The following is a 21,991-nucleotide window of genomic DNA, read 5'->3' as shown; positions in this document are numbered from 1 at the left end:
GGGTCCATATTTTTGAGGATGTATTAGTGAAGGATGGGCCTATAACCCACACCTGTACAGGTTAACTAGTGCTGAGTGGGGAGGTTTTGAGCTTCTCTTTCCTTAGGAACAATATACATCGCTTGCAACATTAGGATGACCTACTCACTTTTTTTTAAATTTTTAATGTTTTTTAATGTATTTTTGAGAGTCAGAAACAGCGCGAGCAGGGGAGGATTAGAGAGAGAGGGAGACAGAATCTGAAGACAGGCTCCAGGCTCTGAGCTAGCTGTCAGCACAGAGCCCGATGTGGGGCTTGAACCCACGAACTGTGAGATCATGACCTGAGCCGAAGTCGGACACTTATCCGACTGAGCCACCCAGGCACCCCGACCTACTCACTGTTTTGATCAAAGGAAGTATTATTTCTCGGACTTGACGAGAAATTCCATACATTTCACTTGAAGAGCTGAAATTGAGAGTGACATAGGAGCCTATGCAAAGGATTAGAGAAGCCAACCATGAAAGGTCACATACTGTATCCAAAGGTCACATGAAATATCCAAAAAAGGTAAATCCACAGACACAAAAAGCAGATTTGTGGTGCCAGGGACTGAGGATGGTGGCGAGCAAGTGGGGAGTAACTGCTTAATGGTTACAGCGTTTCCTTACATTCAGAGGACAAAACTGCAAATGTACTGAATTGTTCACTTCCAAATGGCTGTTATGTGAATTTCACCTCAATTTCTTTTAATTTAAAAAGTGGATTAGAGGGATGCCTGGCTGGCTCAGTCCACAAAGTGTTAAGACTCTTGATCATGAGTTGGGTATAGAGATTACTTTTTAAAAGGTGGATTAGAGATTTGAATAGTTTTGCTTGCTGGTCTCAGTTTTGCCACTGCTATAAAATAGAGTTCTGAATATCACTGATTCTTTCCCCAGCTCTTCTGAGGTATGATTGGCAAATAAAAATTGTATATATTCAAGGTGTACATCATGATGATTGATATATATTGTGAAATGATTACCACAGTCCAGTTAATTAACATATCTGTCATCTCATATAGTTAACCTTTTGTGTGTGTGTGTGTGTGTGTGGTGAGCACATTTAAGATCTACCCTTAGCAAATTTCAAGTATATAACCTAGTATAATTAACTATAGTCACTATGGTACACATTAGATCCCCAGAATTTACTTGTCTTATTCTTCAGTATTCTTCTTTGTATTCTTTTGAGTACAAAAAGAAGGGGTTTAAAAAATAACTCGTTGAGAAGTGCTGGATCTGTATGATTGATATTCCAGTCTGGGAAAAATCTAGAAGTCCAGAACCTTCTGCTAGGAAAAGGAGGCTCCCATACTGCCCTGGTATAGTGTTCCTAGAAATAGCAAAAAGAATTCTTGTCCTCATGAGGCAAGTCTGGAAAACTCTGGGTGGGGCTGGCCCCTTTAAGGCTCAGAGAGTGAAGTAATCTGGTAGCTAAGGAGTCATAATGAGACTTTCTTGGGTAATTCTCCCTAGAAATATAATTCTTACTCTCCAAGACCAGAAGTACCTAGGAGGAAAGCCACCTTCTCCTCAATTTGGTTGGTGAGAGATCTATGTAAACAGGCTTACACATCTCTGGCTTCATTTTCTAAAATCTAGATGTCCTTGACCTAGAGTGGAGATCATGTTAAATTTGGGCCCTTTCCTATCCTGTGAGGAACAGTGTTGAGTGAAAGGGAAAAATTCCTTTGAAGTGGGGTATACATGATCAGTCTTATTTCTAAAATCTTAGAGGGACTAGAACTAGGGAGAAGGCCCTGGACCACATGCATCTGTGAAACCCACTGCCAAAGTAAATGCATCTGCTGAAAAATGTGCCTATAGCCTATGTGGATGAACATCACTTTGGATTTTTGTTCAGGTTTTTCACGAATCCACGTATTCCTGATCCATGGGCAGTCTGAGCTTAAGAATCCTCCAGGACTCACACTGCAAGTACAGAATCTGGGAGGAGAGAGGTGCTGAAGCCTGCCATCACAAGAGGTTGTGACTGGGGCACACACCCTCCTGCATAGACTCCCCTGTCTTCTAAGAGAAGGAGCCAAACTGATTGGTATCTATCACTGCAGGAGATGGTGGCTTGGAAATGGACTTGCTAGAGGGCCTTGAGTCCCTGCGGTTTGAGTATGGGATTCGAGAGGAAGACCGCAGCTGGCTGTATTTGCACGGCCGTTCTCGAGGGCTGATGATCAAGGCCTGTGCCCATGCAACCTTCTTCTGCAAGCTACTCTATAATTTGAGGTAAGTTAGGTCTCCAAGTTCAGGCAGATGGAGAAGAATCCCACTGCAGAGAATCCAAATGACTTAAACTGTTTATATTGGAGGATAGCTTTGATAGAGGGAGTGTTTTCCTATATTTTCCAACCCACAGTCAATCACTCTGGGTCTGAAAGCACCAGGAAAGGCATACCAGAATCCCTTGGCTGTGGTTACATAACGAAGCAGGGCTGATGATTTCCTTTCAGTGGTTGGATTGATTAAATGATCAGTTCATTCATTCACCCATTCATGCACTCACTGAGACCACCAACTTGGCTTCTACAGCTACCAATAACTAGCTGTTCTCTCGCTATTGGTCAAAAATTTGGGGGCTAAGCTAATAGTGGAATTCTCCCTAACAGGAAAACCACCTGAAACTTTGGGAGTCCTTTTGGCCAGGTGACTTACATGAACACAGTATTCCAGGAATACACTCAGTCTAGTCCTGACCTCTCATGTCTTTGTACAATGTGGCTCCAGACACTTAAACAGGAAGCATGTGAAAGCAAGGTACTGAAGACCAGACTCCTGGATTCTATAACTCTAGGCTACTCCTGGAACATAGGTAGCTCCCCTGCCACCAGACTACTTTTCTTTGAAATTGAACGTGTTACAGATACAGCAGATACTCAAAGAGGCAGGCTGCTTAATGAGTTTGCTGAATGGCTGACTCATAAGAAAACATAAACTTTCTGGTTGCATTCCAGATGAGTGGTGAGAAATCAAAATATGAAACTTCCGGGAGGCATTTTATATTTGGGAGGATCAGGCACAGAGGAAATGCCTTCCTTTTAACCCAGAGGGAAACCTTAAATAGAACGTGGCTTGTGATGTTTATATGGAAACTCCAGAGCTTAAGAATTTTTACAGAAATATAGAACAAATTTAAGCTTGTATAACAACAGAAAACATTGCCTTATATATTCAAAGTTCAGATTTTGTTTGCCTTGGGCCAAGGAAACACATCCAGAACCAGTGAGTGAGTGTCTAGAAGGAGACACTTATATCCTTGATCCTCAGGTTCTTAGATCTATTTTCCCTTATACACCAATTACTTCTATAAATCACATGTTTGAAAAAAACTAAGTTATCTGAATGCCCAGATCTATGCAAAAGCGAAATAGCAAACTAGAAAGAGTAGGCATAGGGAGGGAAAAGGTATGCTTATCATGATGTCAATGAAAAAAGACAGCTGTCTGCACAGGAAACAGTGAAGGCACTGGCCCACAGTGTTCCAGGATGATGTATAAACAAGTGGCTATTCACAATGATAGTCCTGAGTCAAGTAGTTCAATATTCAGACCTTGTGTTTAAGAAGGCAGGGAAATGCACAATGCACGTAACAACAACAAAAAGAAACATGTTCACTTAAAAATGTTTTAAACAAGTTTTGGTCCCTTGAAGGGGTATGCTTTACTTTCTGGAAAATTCACTCAGGAGGAACATTTCATTCCCTAGCGATACTGGACAAGTGGCACGTGACTGGAATGCCTTATCTCTGGAGTACTAAAGGTGCCACCAGGCTGCCATGTGAGGAAGTTAAAGCAGAGAACACCAGAGGTTAAGAGCTACTGGGTGTGTGTGTATTTATTTATGTGTCTGTGTTTCATTCTCCAGAGAATCATTACGTAAGAAGCACACTTCCAGGTGTGTCTTGACTGGATTGCTTGATGACACTCCCGACGATAATGATGAGTTAAAGGTGGGCATCATTGGAGGTGGCCACCTTGGGAAGCAGCTGGCCCGTGCACTGCTTCAGCTTGTCCCCATCCCTGCTGAGAACCTGCGGATCTCCACTCGGAGGCCAGAGGCCCTGGGTGAGGAGCAGTGTGTGGTAGCTCTTTAGGTGTTGATGAGGCCATTTTGAAGAGGCTCTTTGAAGAAGGAATCCCTGCATGCAGCATACAGAGTTGTCTGCTTGCTAGCCCTGAGAAAAGCTAGAAAGACTCTGTGTGTGTGTGTGTGTGTGTGTGTGTGTTTTAAAGTTTTTGTTTTTAGGCAGAGAAGGACAAATACCATATGTTTGCACGTATAGGAGGATTAGGAGGAACTTGATGGAGTAACAAGGGGGAGAAGAAGGGGGGAAATGGTGGGGGAAAGGGAGAGAAGCAAACCATGAGAGACTTTTTTTTTTTAATATTTTTATTTATCTCTAGGAGAGAGAGAGAGCGTGAGCAGGGGAGGGTCAGAGAGAGAGGGAGATACAGACTCTGAAACAGGCTCCAGGCTCTGAGCTGGCAGTCAGCACAGAGCCCGACGCAGGGCTCGAACCCACGAACCGCGAGACCATGACCTAAGTGAAAGTCGGACGCTTAACCGACTAAGCCACCCAGGTGCCCTGAGAGACTCTTGAATGATGACAAAAACTGAGGACTGATGGATGTGGGGGGGAGGGGGGATGGGCATGGAGGAGGGCACTTGTGGGGATGAGCACTGAGTGTTATGTGGAAACTAATTTGACAATAAACTATTAGAAAAAAAATAAAGTTTTTGTTTTTAAGTAATTTCTATACCCAATGTGGGGCTTGAACCCATAATCCTGAGATCAAGAGTCTGAAGTTCCGCCAACTGACCCAGCCAGGGGCCAGTAGAAAGATGTGTGTGTGTGTGTGTGTGTTCTAAGTGGGTCAGAGTAGTACTATCTCTCTATTTATCTATCTATTTTATTATTATTTTTAATGAATATAATTTATTGTCAAATTGGCTTACATACAACACCCAGTGCTCTTCCCAACAAGTGCCCTTCTCAATGCCTGTCACTCATTTCCCCTCCCTCCCACCCCCCATCAACCCTCAGTTTGTTCTCTGTATTTAATAGCCTCATGTGGTTTGCCTCCCTCCCTATATGTTTGTATCTATTTTTTTTTCTCCTTCCCTTCCCCCATGGTCTTCTGTTCAGTTTCTCAAGACCCACATATGAATGAAAACATATGATACCTGTCCTCTATTATTTCCCTCAGCATAATACCTTCCAGTTCTATCCACACTGCTGCAAATGTCATGATTTCATTCTTTCTCATTGCCAAGTAGTATTCCATTGAATATATAAACCACATCTTCTTTATCCATTCAGCAGGTGATGGACACTTAGGCTCTTTCCATAATTTGGCTATTGTTGAAAGTGCTGTTATGAACATTGGGGTACACGTGCCCCTATGCATCAGCACTCCTGTATCCCTTGGGTAAATTCTTAGTATTACTATTGCTGGGTCATAGGGTAGCTCTAGTTTTAATATTTTGAGGAACCTCCACACTGTTTTCCAGAGCAGCTGCACTAGTTTGCATTCCCACCAACAGTGCAAAAGGGTTCCTGTTTCTCCACATCCTCACCAGCATCTGCTGTTTCCTGACTTGTTCAATTTAGCTACTCTGACTGGTGTGAGGTAGTATCTCAGTATGGCTTTCACTTGTATTTCCCTAATGATGAGTGACATTGAGCATCTCTTCATGTGTCTGTTGGCCATCTGGATGTCTTCTTTGGAGAAGTGTCTATTCATGTCTTCTTCCCATTCTTTAATGGATTATTTGTTTTTTGGGTGTTGAGTTTGGTAAGTTCTTTATAGACTTTGGATACTAGCCCTTTATCCGATATGTCATTTGCAAATATCTTTCCCCATTCCATCGGTTGCCTTTTAGTTTTGTTGATTGTTTCCTTTGCAGTGCAGAAGCTTTTTAGAAAGATGGTTTTTAACCTGTTCCTTAAAACAACTTTCTTCTCATGCTCCTGTTTCTCTTCATACAAATAAATCTTTTGCTTTTTACTGAAGAAAAAAAAAAGGAAAACTTTCTTTTCCCTGTAAATATTTTATATCCTCCTCCCTGTGCCCTTGGTGATAAAATAGCTTTCTTTTTTTTTTTTTAAGTTTTTTTTTTTTTAAGTTTTTTTTTATTTATTTCTAGAGAGAGAGAGTGTGAGCAGGGGAGGGTCAGAGAGAGAGGGAGTCACAGACTGAAACAGGCTCCAGGCTCTGAGCTGGCAGTCAGCACAGAGCCCGACGCGGGGCTCAAACCCACGAACCGTGAGATCATGACCTAAGCGAAAGTCGGACGCTTAACCGACTAAGCCACCCAGGCGCCCCATAATAGCTTTCTGAGTCTTTGATACAGAGAAGTTTTTCAAAGAGAGTTCACATCTCATTGGACCAGTTAGAGTCCAGTGGGTATTAACCAGTTCCAAACATTTGGCCTTGTTTTTTTAAAAATAACAATTACTAAATTAAAAAAATGTTTTATAATGATTTTACTTACTAGTCTATGATGATAGAAATCAGAAGAGTGGTTGCTTCTGGGAGGCTGACTGAGGAGAGGCCCAAAGGAACTTTCTGGGAAGATGAAAATGTTCTATATCTTGAGAAAGGTATGAATGAGTTACATGGGTGTATGCCTTTGTCAAAAATGATCAGACTAGATACTTCAGATCTGTGTGTACCCTGTATATAAGTTATACTTCAATAATAAAAGCATTAAATAATTTTACGTATATTATAGAAAATTTAAAATATTACTTTATAAGGAAATAAATAATAACTATCTATAATCCCCTTACCAGGGTTACCATTTCCTTCCTATATTTCTCTGATTATATCAGATTATATCCGTAATTGGTACTGTACAAAGTTGTTTGTATTCTGCATTTTTTTAAAAATTTTTATTGTTTATTTATTGTTGAGAGAGAGACACACAGATGTGAGCAGGGCAGGGGCAGAAAGAGAGGGAGACACAGAATCTGAAGCAGGCTCCAGGCTCTGAGCTGTCAGCACAGAGGCCATTGCGGGGCTTGAACTCACAAGCTGTGAGATCATGACCTGAGCCGAAGTCAGACGCTTAACCAACTGAGCCACTGATGCGCCCCTATAGTCTGTATTTTTCACTTAATGTATCATAAGCATATTCTCCTATTACTTAACATTCTTCAAAATAATGATTTTAAGTTATCTAGTATCCCAAAATATGGCTGTATGCTAATTTATGTAACTGTGTCTTATTTGGTTGGATTTCCTTGCATATAATTTAAAACATAAAATTACTAGGTCAGAGGGGCGCCTGGGTGGCTTAGTCGGTTAAGCGTCCGACTTTCGCTTAGGTCGTGATCTCGCGGTTCGTGGGTTCGAGCCCCGCGTCGGGCTCTGTGCTGACTGCCAGCGCAGAGACTGGAGCCTGTTTCAGAGTCTGTATCTCCCTCTCTCTCTGACCCTCCCTTGCTCACGCTGTCTCTCTCTATCTCCTAAAAATAAATAAAAATATTTAAAAAAAAATTACTAGGTCAGAGAATAAGTACATCTTTATTAAGATATAATTTGTTTATAATAAATTGCACATTTTCAAAGTATACAATTTGATGTTTTGACACATGTGTACACCTGTGAAATCATCAACACAAAGTAATGAACTTACCCATCACTCTCAAAACTTTTCTTGTAATTTCTCTATCTCGTTGCAACTCCCCATGAAGCCACTCATCTGAATTCTGTCACCATCAATTAGTTTGCATTTTCTAGATTTTAATATAAATGGAATCATACAGTTTGTACTTTTACATTCTGACTTCTTTCACGCTGCCTAATTATTTTGAGATATACTCACGTGTTTCACGTATTTATATTCTTTTTATTTCTGAGTAGTACTTCACGGCATGAGCATTCCATAGTTTATCTGTTCAGCTACTGGTGGTGGACATCCAGGTTGTTTCCTGGTTCTGGCTCTTATACAGAAGGCTACTCTGAACATTTGTGTACAGATATTAGTATGGATACGTGCTTCAACTTTTCATAGGTAAACACCAGGGAGTGGAATGGCTGGATCCTATGGTATGTTTTTCGATTTTTTTAAAGACAATTCTAATATAGTTTTTCAAATCGACTTCCAAAAAGGGATGTACACTTTCACCAGAATTGTGTAAGAACATCCATTTCACTATACTCTTGTCAGTTCTGGGAATCCTTTTTCTTTTTTTTATAATCATCATTTTAATATGCATTTAAATTTTTTCTTGTTTGGAGGTGCCTGGGTGGCTCAGTCAGTTAAGCATCCAACTTCAGCTCAGGTCACGATTTTGCAGTTCATGGGTTCAAGCCCTGTGTCGGGTTCTGTGCTGACAGTTCAGAGCCTGAAGCCTTTTTGGATCCTGTGTCTCCCTCTCTTTGTCTGCCCCTCCCCCGCTCATGCTCTGTCTCTCTGTCTCAAAAATAAACTATAAAATTAAAAAAAATTTTTTTCTTGTTTAGCATATTCTCCATTGATCACTAGAAGAACTGAATATTTTTTATAGGTTTATTGCTATTTCATCGTTTTTGAGTTCTTTTTGTTCAGCTTTTCTGCTGGAGTGCCTATATTTTTCTTATTAATTTGCAAGCATTCTTTCTGTATTAAAGAAACTTAAAAAAAAAATCTTAGCACCCAAGACAAATCTCTAAAATCTCATCAATAGGACTAGTATATATATTTCAATAAAGTAATACATTCTTTGGAAAGCACTATATTAATAATAAAATCACAGTTTTTAAAAGTTTTATTTTTGAGAGAGAAAGCATGAGCAGGGGAGGTGCAGAGGGAGGGAGAGAGAGAGAGAGAGAGGGAGAGACCCAAGCAGGCTCCACACTGCCAGAAGAGAGCCTGACACGGGGCTCAACCCCATGAACCATGAGATCATGTCCTGAGCCAAAATCAAGAGTCAGATGGTCAACTGACTGAGCCACCCAGGCACCCCTGAAATTGCAGTTTTAGAATATCACTGCATGTTGTGTAAGGAAGCAGGAATTCAACATGCTTAGCAGCTGATTCTGTACACTTTTGAGAACAAAACATGAAAGAAGAATGGCTGTGCATGTTTTCTTTTTTGTTTTAGAGAGAGAGAGCATGAGCAGGGGAAAGGCAGAGGGAGGAAGGGGGGAGGGAGGGAGAGACAGAGAGAGAGAGAGAGAATCTCAAGGACCACCCAGGCGCCCCCGTGCATATTTTTAAAATTTCCTCTTTGTCTTGTCCATCTTCCAGGTTTACAAGTGCCCAGATAACATCAGCATCACATGTATCATGTACTCTTGGTAGTTAAAAACTCACCTCTCCAATGTCTGTAATATTGTTTTCCAATAGCTCTTAAAACACACTACCTTATGTGAGTTTACATTTTTACTTTGAAATCCATGTCGAAAAAGTACAAATGATTAACTATCAGTGACTGCTATAATGAAAATACATGAGCTACCACATTTCTCTCAACATTCAAAACTGTCTTATTAACAGAAAGTTGCATATACTTTACTGAAATCACAAGTATATCTTTCCAGACTCCTCCTGGCCTCTGCCCAATACTCTTCCACTCTCTTATCTTTTCCCACCTGAGAGCTCAAGCCACTTAGCTGTGTAACCCTGAGTAAGCTGCATGAATTTCCTCACTTGTAACATAGGAATAATACCAGTCTCTGCCTCAGAAGGTCCCTGTGAGGATTCCCTTAGATGATGTATGCAGAGTACTTTGTACACTATCGGCACATGGTAAGCCTTCAGTAAATTAGAGCAAGAAGACTTCTAGAAAACAAACCAACCAACCTGAAAAATTTTAGCCTTTGGTCTAAAAGCAATCTCAACCACATCTGTGTGGTGCTAGCTGCTTTGATATTGCAGTTAGGACATTGCCTGTGTCTTCTAGAAGATGTGAGGAGGGGATTTCTTTGATTTATGTGTCGATAGGACTTGAGATGAAGTAATTGTCATCCTCTCCCCATCGTTGATGTTTAGGTCAAACTCATTTGTACTGTGATCTTTCTTTCTCCCTTTCTCCCTCCTAGATGAGTTCCAGAAACTGGGAATCCAGTGCTTTTACCGTAACCATTGTCTGGCGAGCTGGGCCAATGTGATATTCCTCTGCTGCCTGCCATCTCAGCTGCCTAATATCTGCCTAGAAATTCAAAGGCACCTGCAAAAAGGTTGCATTGTGTACAGCTTTGCAGCAGCTGTCCCAATAGCCAGGTATCCTGTTAGGAGAGCACGGAACTGGGGGGCAGAACCCCATCCCCTCACATCTGGCTTCTCCCCCTCTCCCCCAGCCCTCTGCCTCATGGAGTTGGTCATTCCCAGTAAGAAGGTGGAAGCAGCTTTGTCCGCATTACACAGCCAGCCTTTCTAATTGTGTCTTCCCCACTTCTCCACAAACAGCGCTTGTGGGTGGAACATTTTCTTTGATGTGCAAATGTTTAGAACTGCAATGGCCCACTGCTTCCCACTACTTGAGGCCCACTGTGTTCTCCTTGTGCATTAATGGGAAGGGAACCACCAGTCACCAACGTGAAAAATGATTCACAGCATGTGTCAAATAATATTTTTGTGCCCCTATTGTCCAGCCTGGGGCCTGACACGAGACAACATTTACTCAGTGTTAGGGAGCCGGCTGAAAGTCCAGCTAATGAGTGGTGGCCTCAGTGCTGCCTCCACCCATGTTTGCCTCTGAGCGGTGCCTGCCATGCAGGGTAGGATGTTGGGGTTGGATTTGATCCAACACAGTGGATCCTGTGGTGGTTTATGATAGTCCTGGCTTTGCACTCCGTGTCTTGGGGGATTTCCTTTCAGGTTGAAACTCCTGCTGAACAACACCAATATCTTGCGGCCTCAGTATCACTGTGTTGAAGATTTTGTCAACATCTGGGGGGCCAATAAGGAGATCATAGCTGCCCTCCAAGATCCTGCGATTCTTCAGGCTACCTGCCCCTACAGTCCTGCTGGTAAAGGCTTGCCATGTTTTTGGCACTCTTTTGAAAGTGCCTCTCAGCCTAGTGCTACTTTATAATCCATGTGTGTGTGTGTGTGTGTCTTGGATATGTGTGTAGGGGGAGTATAAACTGGACACATTCCCACCTGCTTAGTTTTGAATGGGAACAACTTTGGTGGCAAAAAGCAGCCTCCACTAAGGAAAGCAGACAAGTCTGAGTGTTTGGACCTGTGAAGGCTGAACCAGAAACAGCCAGAGGGGAGAGCCTATTTAAAACAGAAGGGTCTGCTGTCTGGCACTAAATGGCATTTCCCTGCTCTAGTCTGGCATTTTTCCTCTGTTTCTTTTCCTTATTGGAAAGATCATTCTAGAGATTTCTAGAGATGCTTTTGCCACTATCAGTGTCTTCATTAGTCACACCTGTCCTCCTGTGGTGGGGTTAACATGTGATTTGTTATAAAGGGCACAATCATGGCTCTTTGCCCAGAAAGAGGAGTGTTTGCTTATCTTGAGGTTCATATGAACAGCCTGTCTTGGAAAAAAGGTGGCTGTTCATTTTCTGGGGTTTGTTGTTTGTTCCAGGAAAACCCTTTTGGTGGTGCTGATATTTCCCTTCTCATTGATGTGTAGGGGGAATAATCCTCAATATCAAGTGGTTGGAGGGAGTGTTCTACGCCATCCTAAATTTCTGCACCACAATGGACATGCCCCACTTCCAAGTGCTGCAGCATCTGAATGAACTGTTCCTCTCTGTGCACCTTGAAGACTGTGAGAAGGATGGAGCATCTTGCCCCAAATTTCAACTAGGTGATTTTGTCAATGAAATCTATACCAAGATCCTACCTCAGGAAAGGTAAGGCATCAGACAGTAGGCTATTCTAATTTCTCCCACACATCTTAGCAGATGCTTTTTCTTTTTTTCCTTTCATGTGATCTTTGCAATTTTATAGAAATAATACATTCTTGTAAAAAATCCGACTGGTGGAAAAGTGAAAGCTCTCCTTTATTTCTCAAATACCATTTCATAGACTTCACATCCAATGGTTTTTATATTTTTGTCTTTTAATCTATGTATTTACAAACATATTTATATTATCATGGTATTATAATGTGTATACATACCTATGTCTATACATTTTTGAAACATGGGGACTATATATGCTGATTTTTCATTTGCTATGTTGTGGATGCATTCTATGTCAGTACAATCATATCTACTGCATTTATAAGCAATGCATAGGGATCCACTGGATATATTATTTCATTACGTTTATTCATCTTACTTATTCTTGATAATGTAGTTTTCCCCTGCCCCAAATTCTAATAAGGGCTGCAACTGAAAATTTTTATATGTATTTTGCACTCTTATACCAATATTTCTGATTGATGACTATCTAGAAGAATATTCTGAAAGAATATTTCTGGGCTAGAGGGTATATATATTTTATGTTTGATAGGTATTCCCAAATTGCTTATCAAAAACGTGGTGCTTAGAGGCATCTGGGTGGCTCAGTTGGCTAAGTGTCTTGACTCAGGTCATGATCTCAAGGTTCATGGGATCCAGCCCCACATTGGGCTCTGCACTGACAGCATGGAGCCTGCTTAGGAGTCTTTCTCTCCCTCTCTCTCTGCCCCTCCCGTCTGTGCACTTGAGTGCTTGCTCACTCTCTCCCTGTCTCTCTCTCTAAATAAACTTTAAAAAATTCTTTTAAAAAAACATGGTGCTTATTTACATCACCACCAGTGTGTATGCATGTGCCATTTCTCTATAGCTTGCTAACTATAAGATCAATCTTTTTAACCTTTGATAATCTAATAGGGAAAACTGTTACCCTTGTTACCAGTGACTTCCATGCCACTAAATTCACTGGGCAATTTTTAATCCTTGTCTTGACTATTGAACCTTGAACTCTTGAGTCCTTCTTGAAGCAATCTCTTCTCTTGGCTTTCATTATACCCTTAGATTCTCCTCATTTTCTTCCTGTCTAGCCTCTCCTTTCCAGCTCATCTCCCTCATCCTTATGTCTAGGAGTTTTCAGGGCTCTGTGCTAGGCCTTCTTTTCTTGCCATTCTATACTTTGTTCATGGGTGAACTTTTCCAGTTTAGAGACTTAGGTTGCCATCTTTATACTGACAGCAAATGACTCTGTATCTCTAGCCTAGATGTCAACCGTATACCCAAGTTGTTTGTAGTCACCATCTCCCATCAAACTCAACGTGTCCAGAAGCATACCTGCTCTCATTCCTGCTCTGATGGTGTTTCTTACCTAATTTCATGCTCTTTTGCCAAGTTTTTTAAGCCAGAAGCCTGGAAGTAATTCCTGATGGTCTCCCATCTCTTGCACTCTAATTGATCACCAAAGGCCTATGAAGCATTTTTAGTTTGGGGATTTCCCTTCGCCCTTGGCCTGGAATTCCTTTTCCTCTCTTATGTTGGATCTCTTTTTCCTGGATCCCTCTTCCTCTGGTATGGTTTACTCTTTCATAGGGGTGGGTCATATCTTCTTTCAGTAACTTCTTTAGAAAACAATGTAATTTATAGAGACTGTGTCTGAAACTGTTTTTATTCTAACCTAATCTTTATTGAGTACATAGCCAGGTATCAAATTCTAAGTTAGAAATAATTTTCCCTCAGAGTTTTTTTTTTTTTAATATTTTTATTTATTTCTAGGAGAGAGAGAGAGAGACAGCATGAGCAGGGGAGGGTCAGAGAGAGAGGGAGATACAGACTCTGAAACAGGCTCCAGGCTCTGAGCTGGCAGTCAGCACAGAGCCCGACGCGGGGCTCGAACCCACGAACCACGAGATCATGACCTAAGCGAAAGTCGGATGCTTAACCGACTAAGCCACCCAGGCGCCCCTCCCTCAGAGTTTTAAAGGCATCGCTTCATTGTCTTACAGAGTTGCTGTTTTTTTAAAAACCTTTAAATGTTTTTATCCCTTTTTTGAAAGAGAGAGGGAGAAAGAGTGTGCATGGTAGAGAAGCAGAGAGAGAGAGGGAGACAGAATCTGAAGCAGGTTCCAGGCTCTGAATTGTCAGTACAGAACCTGACAAGGGGCTCAATCCCATGAACCAAGAGATCATGACCTGAGCTAAAGTTGGATGCTTAACCAACAGAGCCACCCAGGCTCCCCAGACAGAGTTGCTGTTGAGAAATACAATGCCATTCTAATTCTTGAATTCATCCTTTTTTGAAATCTATTTCTTTTCTCTCTGGAAGCTTATAGTATCCTGAAATTTTTGACCTCAGTATCCTGAAATTTTATGATGTGTGATGAATTTGGGTCTATTTTATTTTATTTTTGATGTAGGTCTATTTTAACTCACTGTGTTGGGCACATGGTGAGCCTTTCCCTCCCCCCCCTTAATTTAAAAAATTTTGTGAATTATAACACTTATGTAGAAAAGTGCATAGTCCATAAATTCATAAATAATGCAGTTTAATGAACTATTGTAAAGGAAATACCCATGTAACTGATATCCATAAAAAGAACATTCAGCAGTCCTTTTTAATCTGAACGCCCAATTGTCTCCTTTTCTCCAGTTATATATTTCATAATTTCCTCCCCTTGCCTGTTTTCTGTCTTCTCTTAAGTCCAATGTTTGACCTCCTGGACTGAAACTCTGATTTTCTTTATCTTTCCTACTTTTTTACTTAAAATTCTTTCAAATTTTATTTTAGAAAGACAGGGGAGAGAGACAGAAGGGGAGAATCTCAAGCAGGCTCCATGCTCAGCGTGGAGCCTAACATGGGGCTCAATCCTACAACCCCAAGATCATGACCTGAACTGAAATCAGGAGTCAAACCCTTGACTGAGCCACCCAGGCACCCCTATCTTTCCTATTTTTAAAATCTTTGTCTATTTCTGTTTTCTGAGATATTTCAACTATACTGTTTTTGCTATCATATGTTGAGCATATTTTAATTTTTGCTATATTTTGAATATTTTCAAATTCTTTATGTCTCCAAATACTCATTTTTTTATGTAGCATCCTGTTGTCATTTCACTATGCAATACCATCTCTTATCCCTTTGAGAATGTAAATGAATTTTTTTCTTCTGTGAGGAGTCTCTACTGATCATTTGTTTTGGTTTCTATCATTGATTTAAGAAGCTTTATTCAAGTATGTATATGGAGAATTTGCTCATATTTAAGGTCTTGGTTACTAAAAAGTTGATTGGAAACTCTGTTTGCTACTGTGGTCGTTACTACAGAGTGATTTGATCAGCTATTTGCTTGGGAAACTGAATATTAGTTTAAGTGTTTGGGACCCAACTGGGGAAAGAAAGCTATGTATGAGTGTGAGAAGAGGGGTCATCTTATTGCTTAGATTTCTTTACTTTATATCCCCTCTATTCAGCAAATCCTTGTCCAAAACAGTGCCTATTTTCTCCATGTCCAGAAACCCCCTATTTTTTTTTGTCTTAATTTACTTAAGTAATCTCCACACCCAATGTGGGTCTCAAACTCATGAACCCTGAGATCAAGAATTGCATGCTCTACCAACTGAGACAGCCAGGTACCCCCCGAGACCCTCTATTTACCTCTTCTAGAGAATAAATCTTTTGATGGGGAGGAGGAGGGACAGTCTCCTGAGTGTGCAGCATTGGGTACTGTGCTGTGAGGGTCTCTTAATCTTAAGATTTTCAGTCCATCATCATACTTTTAGTACCATCTCACCTCTGCTTCATGATGTACTGGGTCTCACTACTTCTTGAGTCGTTTGTGGGTTCTATCATATAAATGGACTGTGCTTTGGTTTTCCTTGTTGCTCACTTCAGGTTCAGCTCCGTGTTATTATTCGTCCATATTTTTTCCAGCTTCTAACTTGTTGCTCTTTTGTTCTGTCTCATTCTCACTAGATATTCTTTGCCTATTCATTTTTGTTTTGCTGGCTTTTATTTATTGTTTCAGAGAAGGTTTTCAGCAGGAATATATTATGTATATTGGACATAATTTCCATATTTTCCTTTCTTTTTGGTAACTTTTGCTGTCCAGAGATTCTAATTGTTGTAGTCAAAATTGTCAAATCACTTCTTTATGACTTCAGGGTTTTAAATCATACTCATAAAGACCATCTTCATCCTAGGATATTCTGTATCTTCCTCTAGTATTTTAATTTTTTAATATTTAAATCTTTAAGCAGTTTTGGATTTTTAGTATCTTCTATTCATTTTGGAAAGCAAACTGTCCTACATTATTTGTAAAGTAGCCATTCCTTTTCCTACCAATTTGAAATATGATTTTTATTATTTGCTAAACTGCAAGATATTTATGGATATATTTCCGGACTGTATTCTGAACTGGGGATGATATTCTATTCCCATGCTATGATTTTTTTTTTTTGGTCATCAACTTAATTTTTATTTATTTTTAATTTACATCTAAATTAGTTAGCATATAGTGCAATAATGATTTTAGGAATAGAATCCAGTGATTTGGTCCTACATATAATACCCAGTGGTCATCCCAACAAGTGTCCTCCTTAATGCCCCTTGCCCATTTAGTCCATCTGCCACCAACCCCCCTCTAGCAACCCACAGTTTGTTCTCTATATTTAAGAGTCTTTTGTGTTTTGCCCCCTCCCTGTTTTTATATTACTTTTGCTTCCCTTCCCTGATGTTCATCTATTTGGTATCTTAAATTCCAAGTATGAGTGAAGTCATATATTTGTCTTTCTTTAATTTCACTTAGCATAATACCCTCTAGTTCCATCCACGTTGTTGCAAATGGCAGGATTCCATTCTTTTTGATTGCTGAGTAATATTCTGGTGTGTGTGTGTACATACATATACACATATATATACACACATACATACACACACACCACATCTTCTTTCCATTCATCAGTTGATGGACATCTGGGCTCTTTCCATACTTTGGCTATTGTCAGTAGTGCTGCTATAAACATTGGGATGCATGTGCCTCTTTGAAACAGCACACCTATATCCTTTGAATAAATACCTAGTAGTGCAATTACTGGGTCACAGGGTACTTCTATTTTTAATTTTTTGAGGAACCACCACACTGTTTTCCAGAGGGGCTACACCCAGTTTGCATTCCCACAAGCGGTGCAACATCTGTTGTTGCCTGAGTTGTTAATGTTAGCCATTCTGACAGGTGTGAGGTGGTATCTCGTTGTGGCTTTAATTTGTATTTCCCTGATGATGAGTGATGTTGAGCATTTTATGTGTTATCCATCTGGATGTTGTCTTTGGAAAAGTGCCTATTCATATCTTTTGCCCATTTCTTCACTGGATTATTTACTTTTTGGGTGTTGAGTTTGTTAAGTTCTTTATAGATTTTGGATAGTAACCCTTAATCTGATATTTCATTTCCAAATATCTTCTTCCATTCTGTCAGCTGCCTTTTAGTTTTGCTGATTGTTTCCTTCACTGTGCCAAAGCTCCCATTTATGATTAACTACTGTATGTTTTTCTATATTTTGGTATCTGGTAGAACAAGTCCTCTTCACTATTTTCTAAAGTTTTTTTTAATGTTTATTTATTTTGAGAGAGAGAGAGAGAGAGAGAGCGTGTGAACAAGTGAGGGGCAGAGAGAGAGGGAAACACAGACTCTGAAGCGGGGTCCAAGCTCTGAGCTATCAGCACAGAGCCCGACATGGGGCTCAAGCTCACGAATCGTGAGATCATGACCTGAGCCAAAGTTGGATGCTCAAGTGACTGAGCCATCCACGTGCCCCTAATATTTTCCAAAATCTTATTCCTTCTTATACATTTATTCTTCATGTGAATTTTTAAAAAATGACTTTAAAAATTAGCAAAGTAATAAGTGTTTGTAGTAAATAGGATATCAACTAAAATGTACCAAACAGTGAAAGTATTTCCCTTAAATCCCATTTTCTAGAGGTAACTACTATCAATATTTGCTGTGACAAAATAACTTGAAAATAGGCTATGTTTTTAATGTTAAGTTACTGAGTAAGATGTTTGCTCTTGGCTTTTGGCCCTATTTATAAAGTTGAAAAGTTCCTTCTTAAATGAAGAAGGAGTGTAGAATATCATCATTTTGTAAGCTCTAATGAAATAATGAATATAAGCAACATTAGGTGAAAAATTGATGGGGTAACTTTATAATGAATAGATCAGACGGAATCCATTCATCAGTCTTAACACTGCAGAAAGAGAGACAATGTGTTTCTGGATGAAAACAGACACAGATGAAATACTCTCATAAAAAAACCCTAGGGGCACCTGGGTGGCTCAGTTGGTTAAGCGTCCGACTTTGGCTCATGTCATGATCTTATGGTTTGTGGGTTCGAGCCTCACGTCGGGCTCTGTGCTGACAGCTAGCTCAGAGTCTGGAGCCTGCTTTGGATTCTGTGTCTCCCTCTCTCTGACCCTCCTGTGCTCATGCTGTGTCTCTCTCTCGCTCTCTCTCTCTCAGAAATAAATAAAAAACATTTAAAAAATTAAAAAAACAGAATTTGATTAAATCTATAGATATAAATTCAAGAGACAGGAAAGTGTTAAATGACCATGAGATATAACCAGCAAAATCCAGAATATGGGAAACTTTAGAGGATAAACAACCTAATTTCTTCAACAAATAAACTGCAAGGAAAGAAAAAGAGGAAGGGGAACTTATAGATTTAAAAAAACCCTTAAAAGTCCCTATATATGTGTTGATCTATACCTTAAGAGGTTGAAAGGATATCTTTTTTTTAATGCTTTTTATTAATTTTTGATAGAGATAGAGCGCCAGCAGGGGAGGGACAGATACAGAGGGAGACACAGAATCTGAGGCAGGCTCCAGGCTCTGATCTGTCAGCATGGAGTCCAATGTGGGGCTGGAACCCATGAACCATGAGATCATGACCTGTGCTGAAGTCAGACACTTAACCGACTGTGCCACCCAGGTACTCCATTTGTTGAAGAGGATATCTTTAAAAAAATTTTTTTAATGTTTATTTAATTTTGAGAGAGAGAAAGAAAGACAGAGACAGAGAGACAGAGACAGAATGGAGGAAGGGCAGAGAGAGGGAGACACAGAATCCAAAGCAGGCTCCAGACTCTGAGCCAAAGGCAGACACTTAACCAACTGAGCCACCCAGGTGCCCCTGTTGAAGAGGATATCTTAAAAGAAATGATATCTTTTCTATTCCCAATGTCTATGATCTTTCTCACATATTTTATTTCTAAATTCAAATTGGGGTGCCTGGGTGGCTCAGTGAGTTAAGCATCCGACTTTGGCTCAGGTCATGATGTCACAGTCTGTGGGTTCAGGCCCCGTGTTGGGCTCTGTGCTGACAGCTTGGAGCCTGGATCCTGCTTTGGATTCTGTGTCTCTCTCTCTGCTCTCCCCTGCTCACGTGCTCTCTCTCTCAAAAATAAATAAACATTAAAAAAAATAAATTCAAGGGAAATATACTGAAAAGAATCTCAATGTCATTATTATAATCATTCTTTAATTATAAATTCCTGCACAAACACACTTGAAAAAATGTACATCAGTACAAAAATCATAGGTACTATTAAATCCACACAGTGAACAGTTCTAGCTGAATGTTTAATTATGAATTTTAATTAGTTTGATATCAAAAATAAAGTACCTATTTCCTGTTATGTTTAATAGCCAAATCAGATGTACTGAACAGACATTAAAAAGTAACAGTATTTTTTTTCACCCTAGGCCTTTCCCCTGGTTTGATCTGACTGTTGTGCAACTCAAGGAAACTCCCTTTAGTCAAAAACTCTCAACCAGTACGGGTCTCCAGGACCACCTTACCCGTCTTTACTGTGATTCATTCGGCATCTCCCTAAGCAAGGAACAGCAGCCAGGGGTCTCCACAGGTTCGTCCTCCCGTTAAGAGAAGAGACCTCAGGAATCTACAACTGCTGTACCTTGATTATCACAATTCACAGTAGAATCGTGTGACTGCATCGTGTTTGCCACATGTTGGGCATTAAGGAATTAGAAAATTGTACTGATGTTCTTTAAAATATAGAATAAAACAAGAAGTCTTTCACGTCAGTATATTTGGGTATGTCTGGCTTTTGGAAGCAACCAAAGGAAACTGTATAACCTGAGACACTTAAGTAAGCTGCTTCCCTATGAAAGCCATGCTAATATAAATTCTCTCTCTTCTAACAGCTAAATTCCAGAATTTATAATGTCATTATTAGTATATATTTCAGCTTGTTCTCCTGTAGCAGTGAATAGCTGATAAACGATACAGCTTGATTTTCCTACCATTTTGGATAAAGAAGTAAAATGTGTGGTAAACAATCTTAATTGAATTACGACTCATATCATGCTTATTTCAGCTATATATGACTGTTCTGGAATTATCTTATTTAAAGCTGTTCCCATTTAAACCATTTTAAACCACAAAACCATTTTTATAAATAGCTGGCATTTGTATTACATGGTTAAAAATAATTTTGCAAAATATAGATCTTATTCCTACACTGCAAAGTTACTGCCTTTACATTTTGCAGTATTTTATGTCAGCTATAATAGAGTAGAAAACAACAGCAGTGACCATCAGGTTGAGAAAGGAGGACACTGACTATACTCTGTCATTGAACAGAACAATGGTTTGCTAAATGCTAAAGTGCTTTTAAACAAAACATGTAATGTTTACATTATACATGTAAACCACCATTGTGTTAGATTAATCATTTACATTTTTCTCTTTTGCATAATTGTGAGCCAGGCAAACCCAATGGTATGATGTAGAATGGTTTGAGATAAAATTTCATTGGTCCAATTTGAGAAGAAAGTACGTTCATCATCAAATATTAACATATGGTATGAATGCTAATTTGATTTTTTTCAAGTAGAGAAAAAATGGATTCCTTTGACTGTCCATTCAGGCGTAGGGAACTGGACAGGGTACATCATTGCTCTTTGGATTATGGTAACCATTTAGTGGCTTTTAGCATTAAGAAGTGAGGCTGGGAAGAGAAAGAACAGTTAAGCCTGTAAAACTAGAGAGGAACTGGAGCCATCCAAGCAACAAGAACTATTTTGTCTTTTTTTTTTTGAGCAGTCCAGTCACGGTAGACTCTGGCCTGAATTCATTCATTTGTTCATCATTTAATTTCTTTCTTTCTCTCTCTTTCTTTCCTTTCTTTCTCTCCTTTCTTCTTTCTTCCTCTTTTTTTCCTTTCTTTTCCTCCCTCCCTCCCTCCTTCCTTCCTTCCTTCCTGTAAACCCTATCCCCAAAGTGAGGCTCAAATTCATAACCCTGAGATCAAGAGTTGCATTCTCTACTGACTGAGCCAGCTGGGCGCCTCCTGAATTTTATTTTATAAAGGTCTGGAAGGTACCACATAAAAAAGCCTGGTAAACAAACTCCAGTTCCTTTCCATATTCCAGTGGTACTCCTATAAGCCTTGTTGTTTGTAAGGATAAACAGAAATTTTTAAAAATATTGAAAAATTTTTTTTCTCTAATGCAAAAAAGGAAAAGAACTCCCTTCCTCCCTTTCCTTACAACTTTCCTTTAGAAAACATGTAATTTAACTCCTTTTTTTCTATTTGACATGTAATGTAAATCCTCTAAAAAGTTGAGTAAGTCACCTACCAGTTTTATATCCCAGGACTGTCTGGGGGGATTTGGAGCCAGCTCTTTGATATGTGAGCACAGAGGAGAATGGCACTTTATGTCTCGGGCCTAAGTGCCCAGCTCCAAGTAGTAACTTCGTGCTTGTCATAAAGATATGAGAAGTTTTATTTTTTCTTTGGATACAGTCAGTTAACATGTAAGTAATGGATTCTATCTGTCTGGCTATATGTAAGGGTGAGATCTCCCTGACTTGGTTGCAGTTTTCTTTAGTAGCTTGCCTGTGATGTACATCACTGACTGATTTAATGGTGATTCAATAATACAACTGATTCTTTTTCTGCAATTGTGGAGAAAACTATTTAGATTGGCAGGAGATTTTACTTTCGATTCCTTTTCTCTAACATGTTTCTATACCAGGATGCATTACTAAAATTTATCAGGAATCCTTATAATCCTTATAATTACCCA

General features: G+C 39.7%; 1 protein-coding gene across 2 annotated transcripts; it reads left to right on the top strand.

The window, feature by feature from the left end:
* Positions 1–1,523: 1,523 nt before the first annotated feature.
* On the top strand, positions 1,524–19,909 carry NOXRED1 (NADP dependent oxidoreductase domain containing 1). 2 transcript variants are annotated; one of them, XM_039232230.1, is made up of 7 exons: positions 1,524–1,569; positions 2,097–2,268; positions 3,904–4,103; positions 10,071–10,251; positions 10,849–11,000; positions 11,618–11,840; positions 19,643–19,909. In XM_039232230.1, the coding sequence occupies exons 2-7, from the start codon at positions 2,114–2,116 to the stop codon at positions 19,818–19,820; spliced, it is 1,089 nt and encodes a 362-aa protein (XP_039088161.1). In that variant the 5' UTR covers positions 1,524–1,569; positions 2,097–2,113; the 3' UTR covers positions 19,821–19,909. The 2 variants fall into 2 exon arrangements, with proteins under 2 accessions (XP_039088161.1, XP_039088163.1); XM_039232232.1 differs by having other exon boundaries at positions 1,529–1,565.
* Positions 19,910–21,991: the final 2,082 nt, after the last annotated feature.

The sequence above is a fragment of the Hyaena hyaena genome, unplaced genomic scaffold (genome assembly GCF_003009895.1).
Source record: "Hyaena hyaena isolate Hyena2069 unplaced genomic scaffold, ASM300989v1 scaffold_65, whole genome shotgun sequence".
NCBI classification, from domain to species: domain Eukaryota; kingdom Metazoa; phylum Chordata; class Mammalia; order Carnivora; family Hyaenidae; genus Hyaena; species Hyaena hyaena.
Note: the sequence above shows the minus strand (reverse complement) of the source record. Positions and strands in the feature narration are given on the sequence as shown.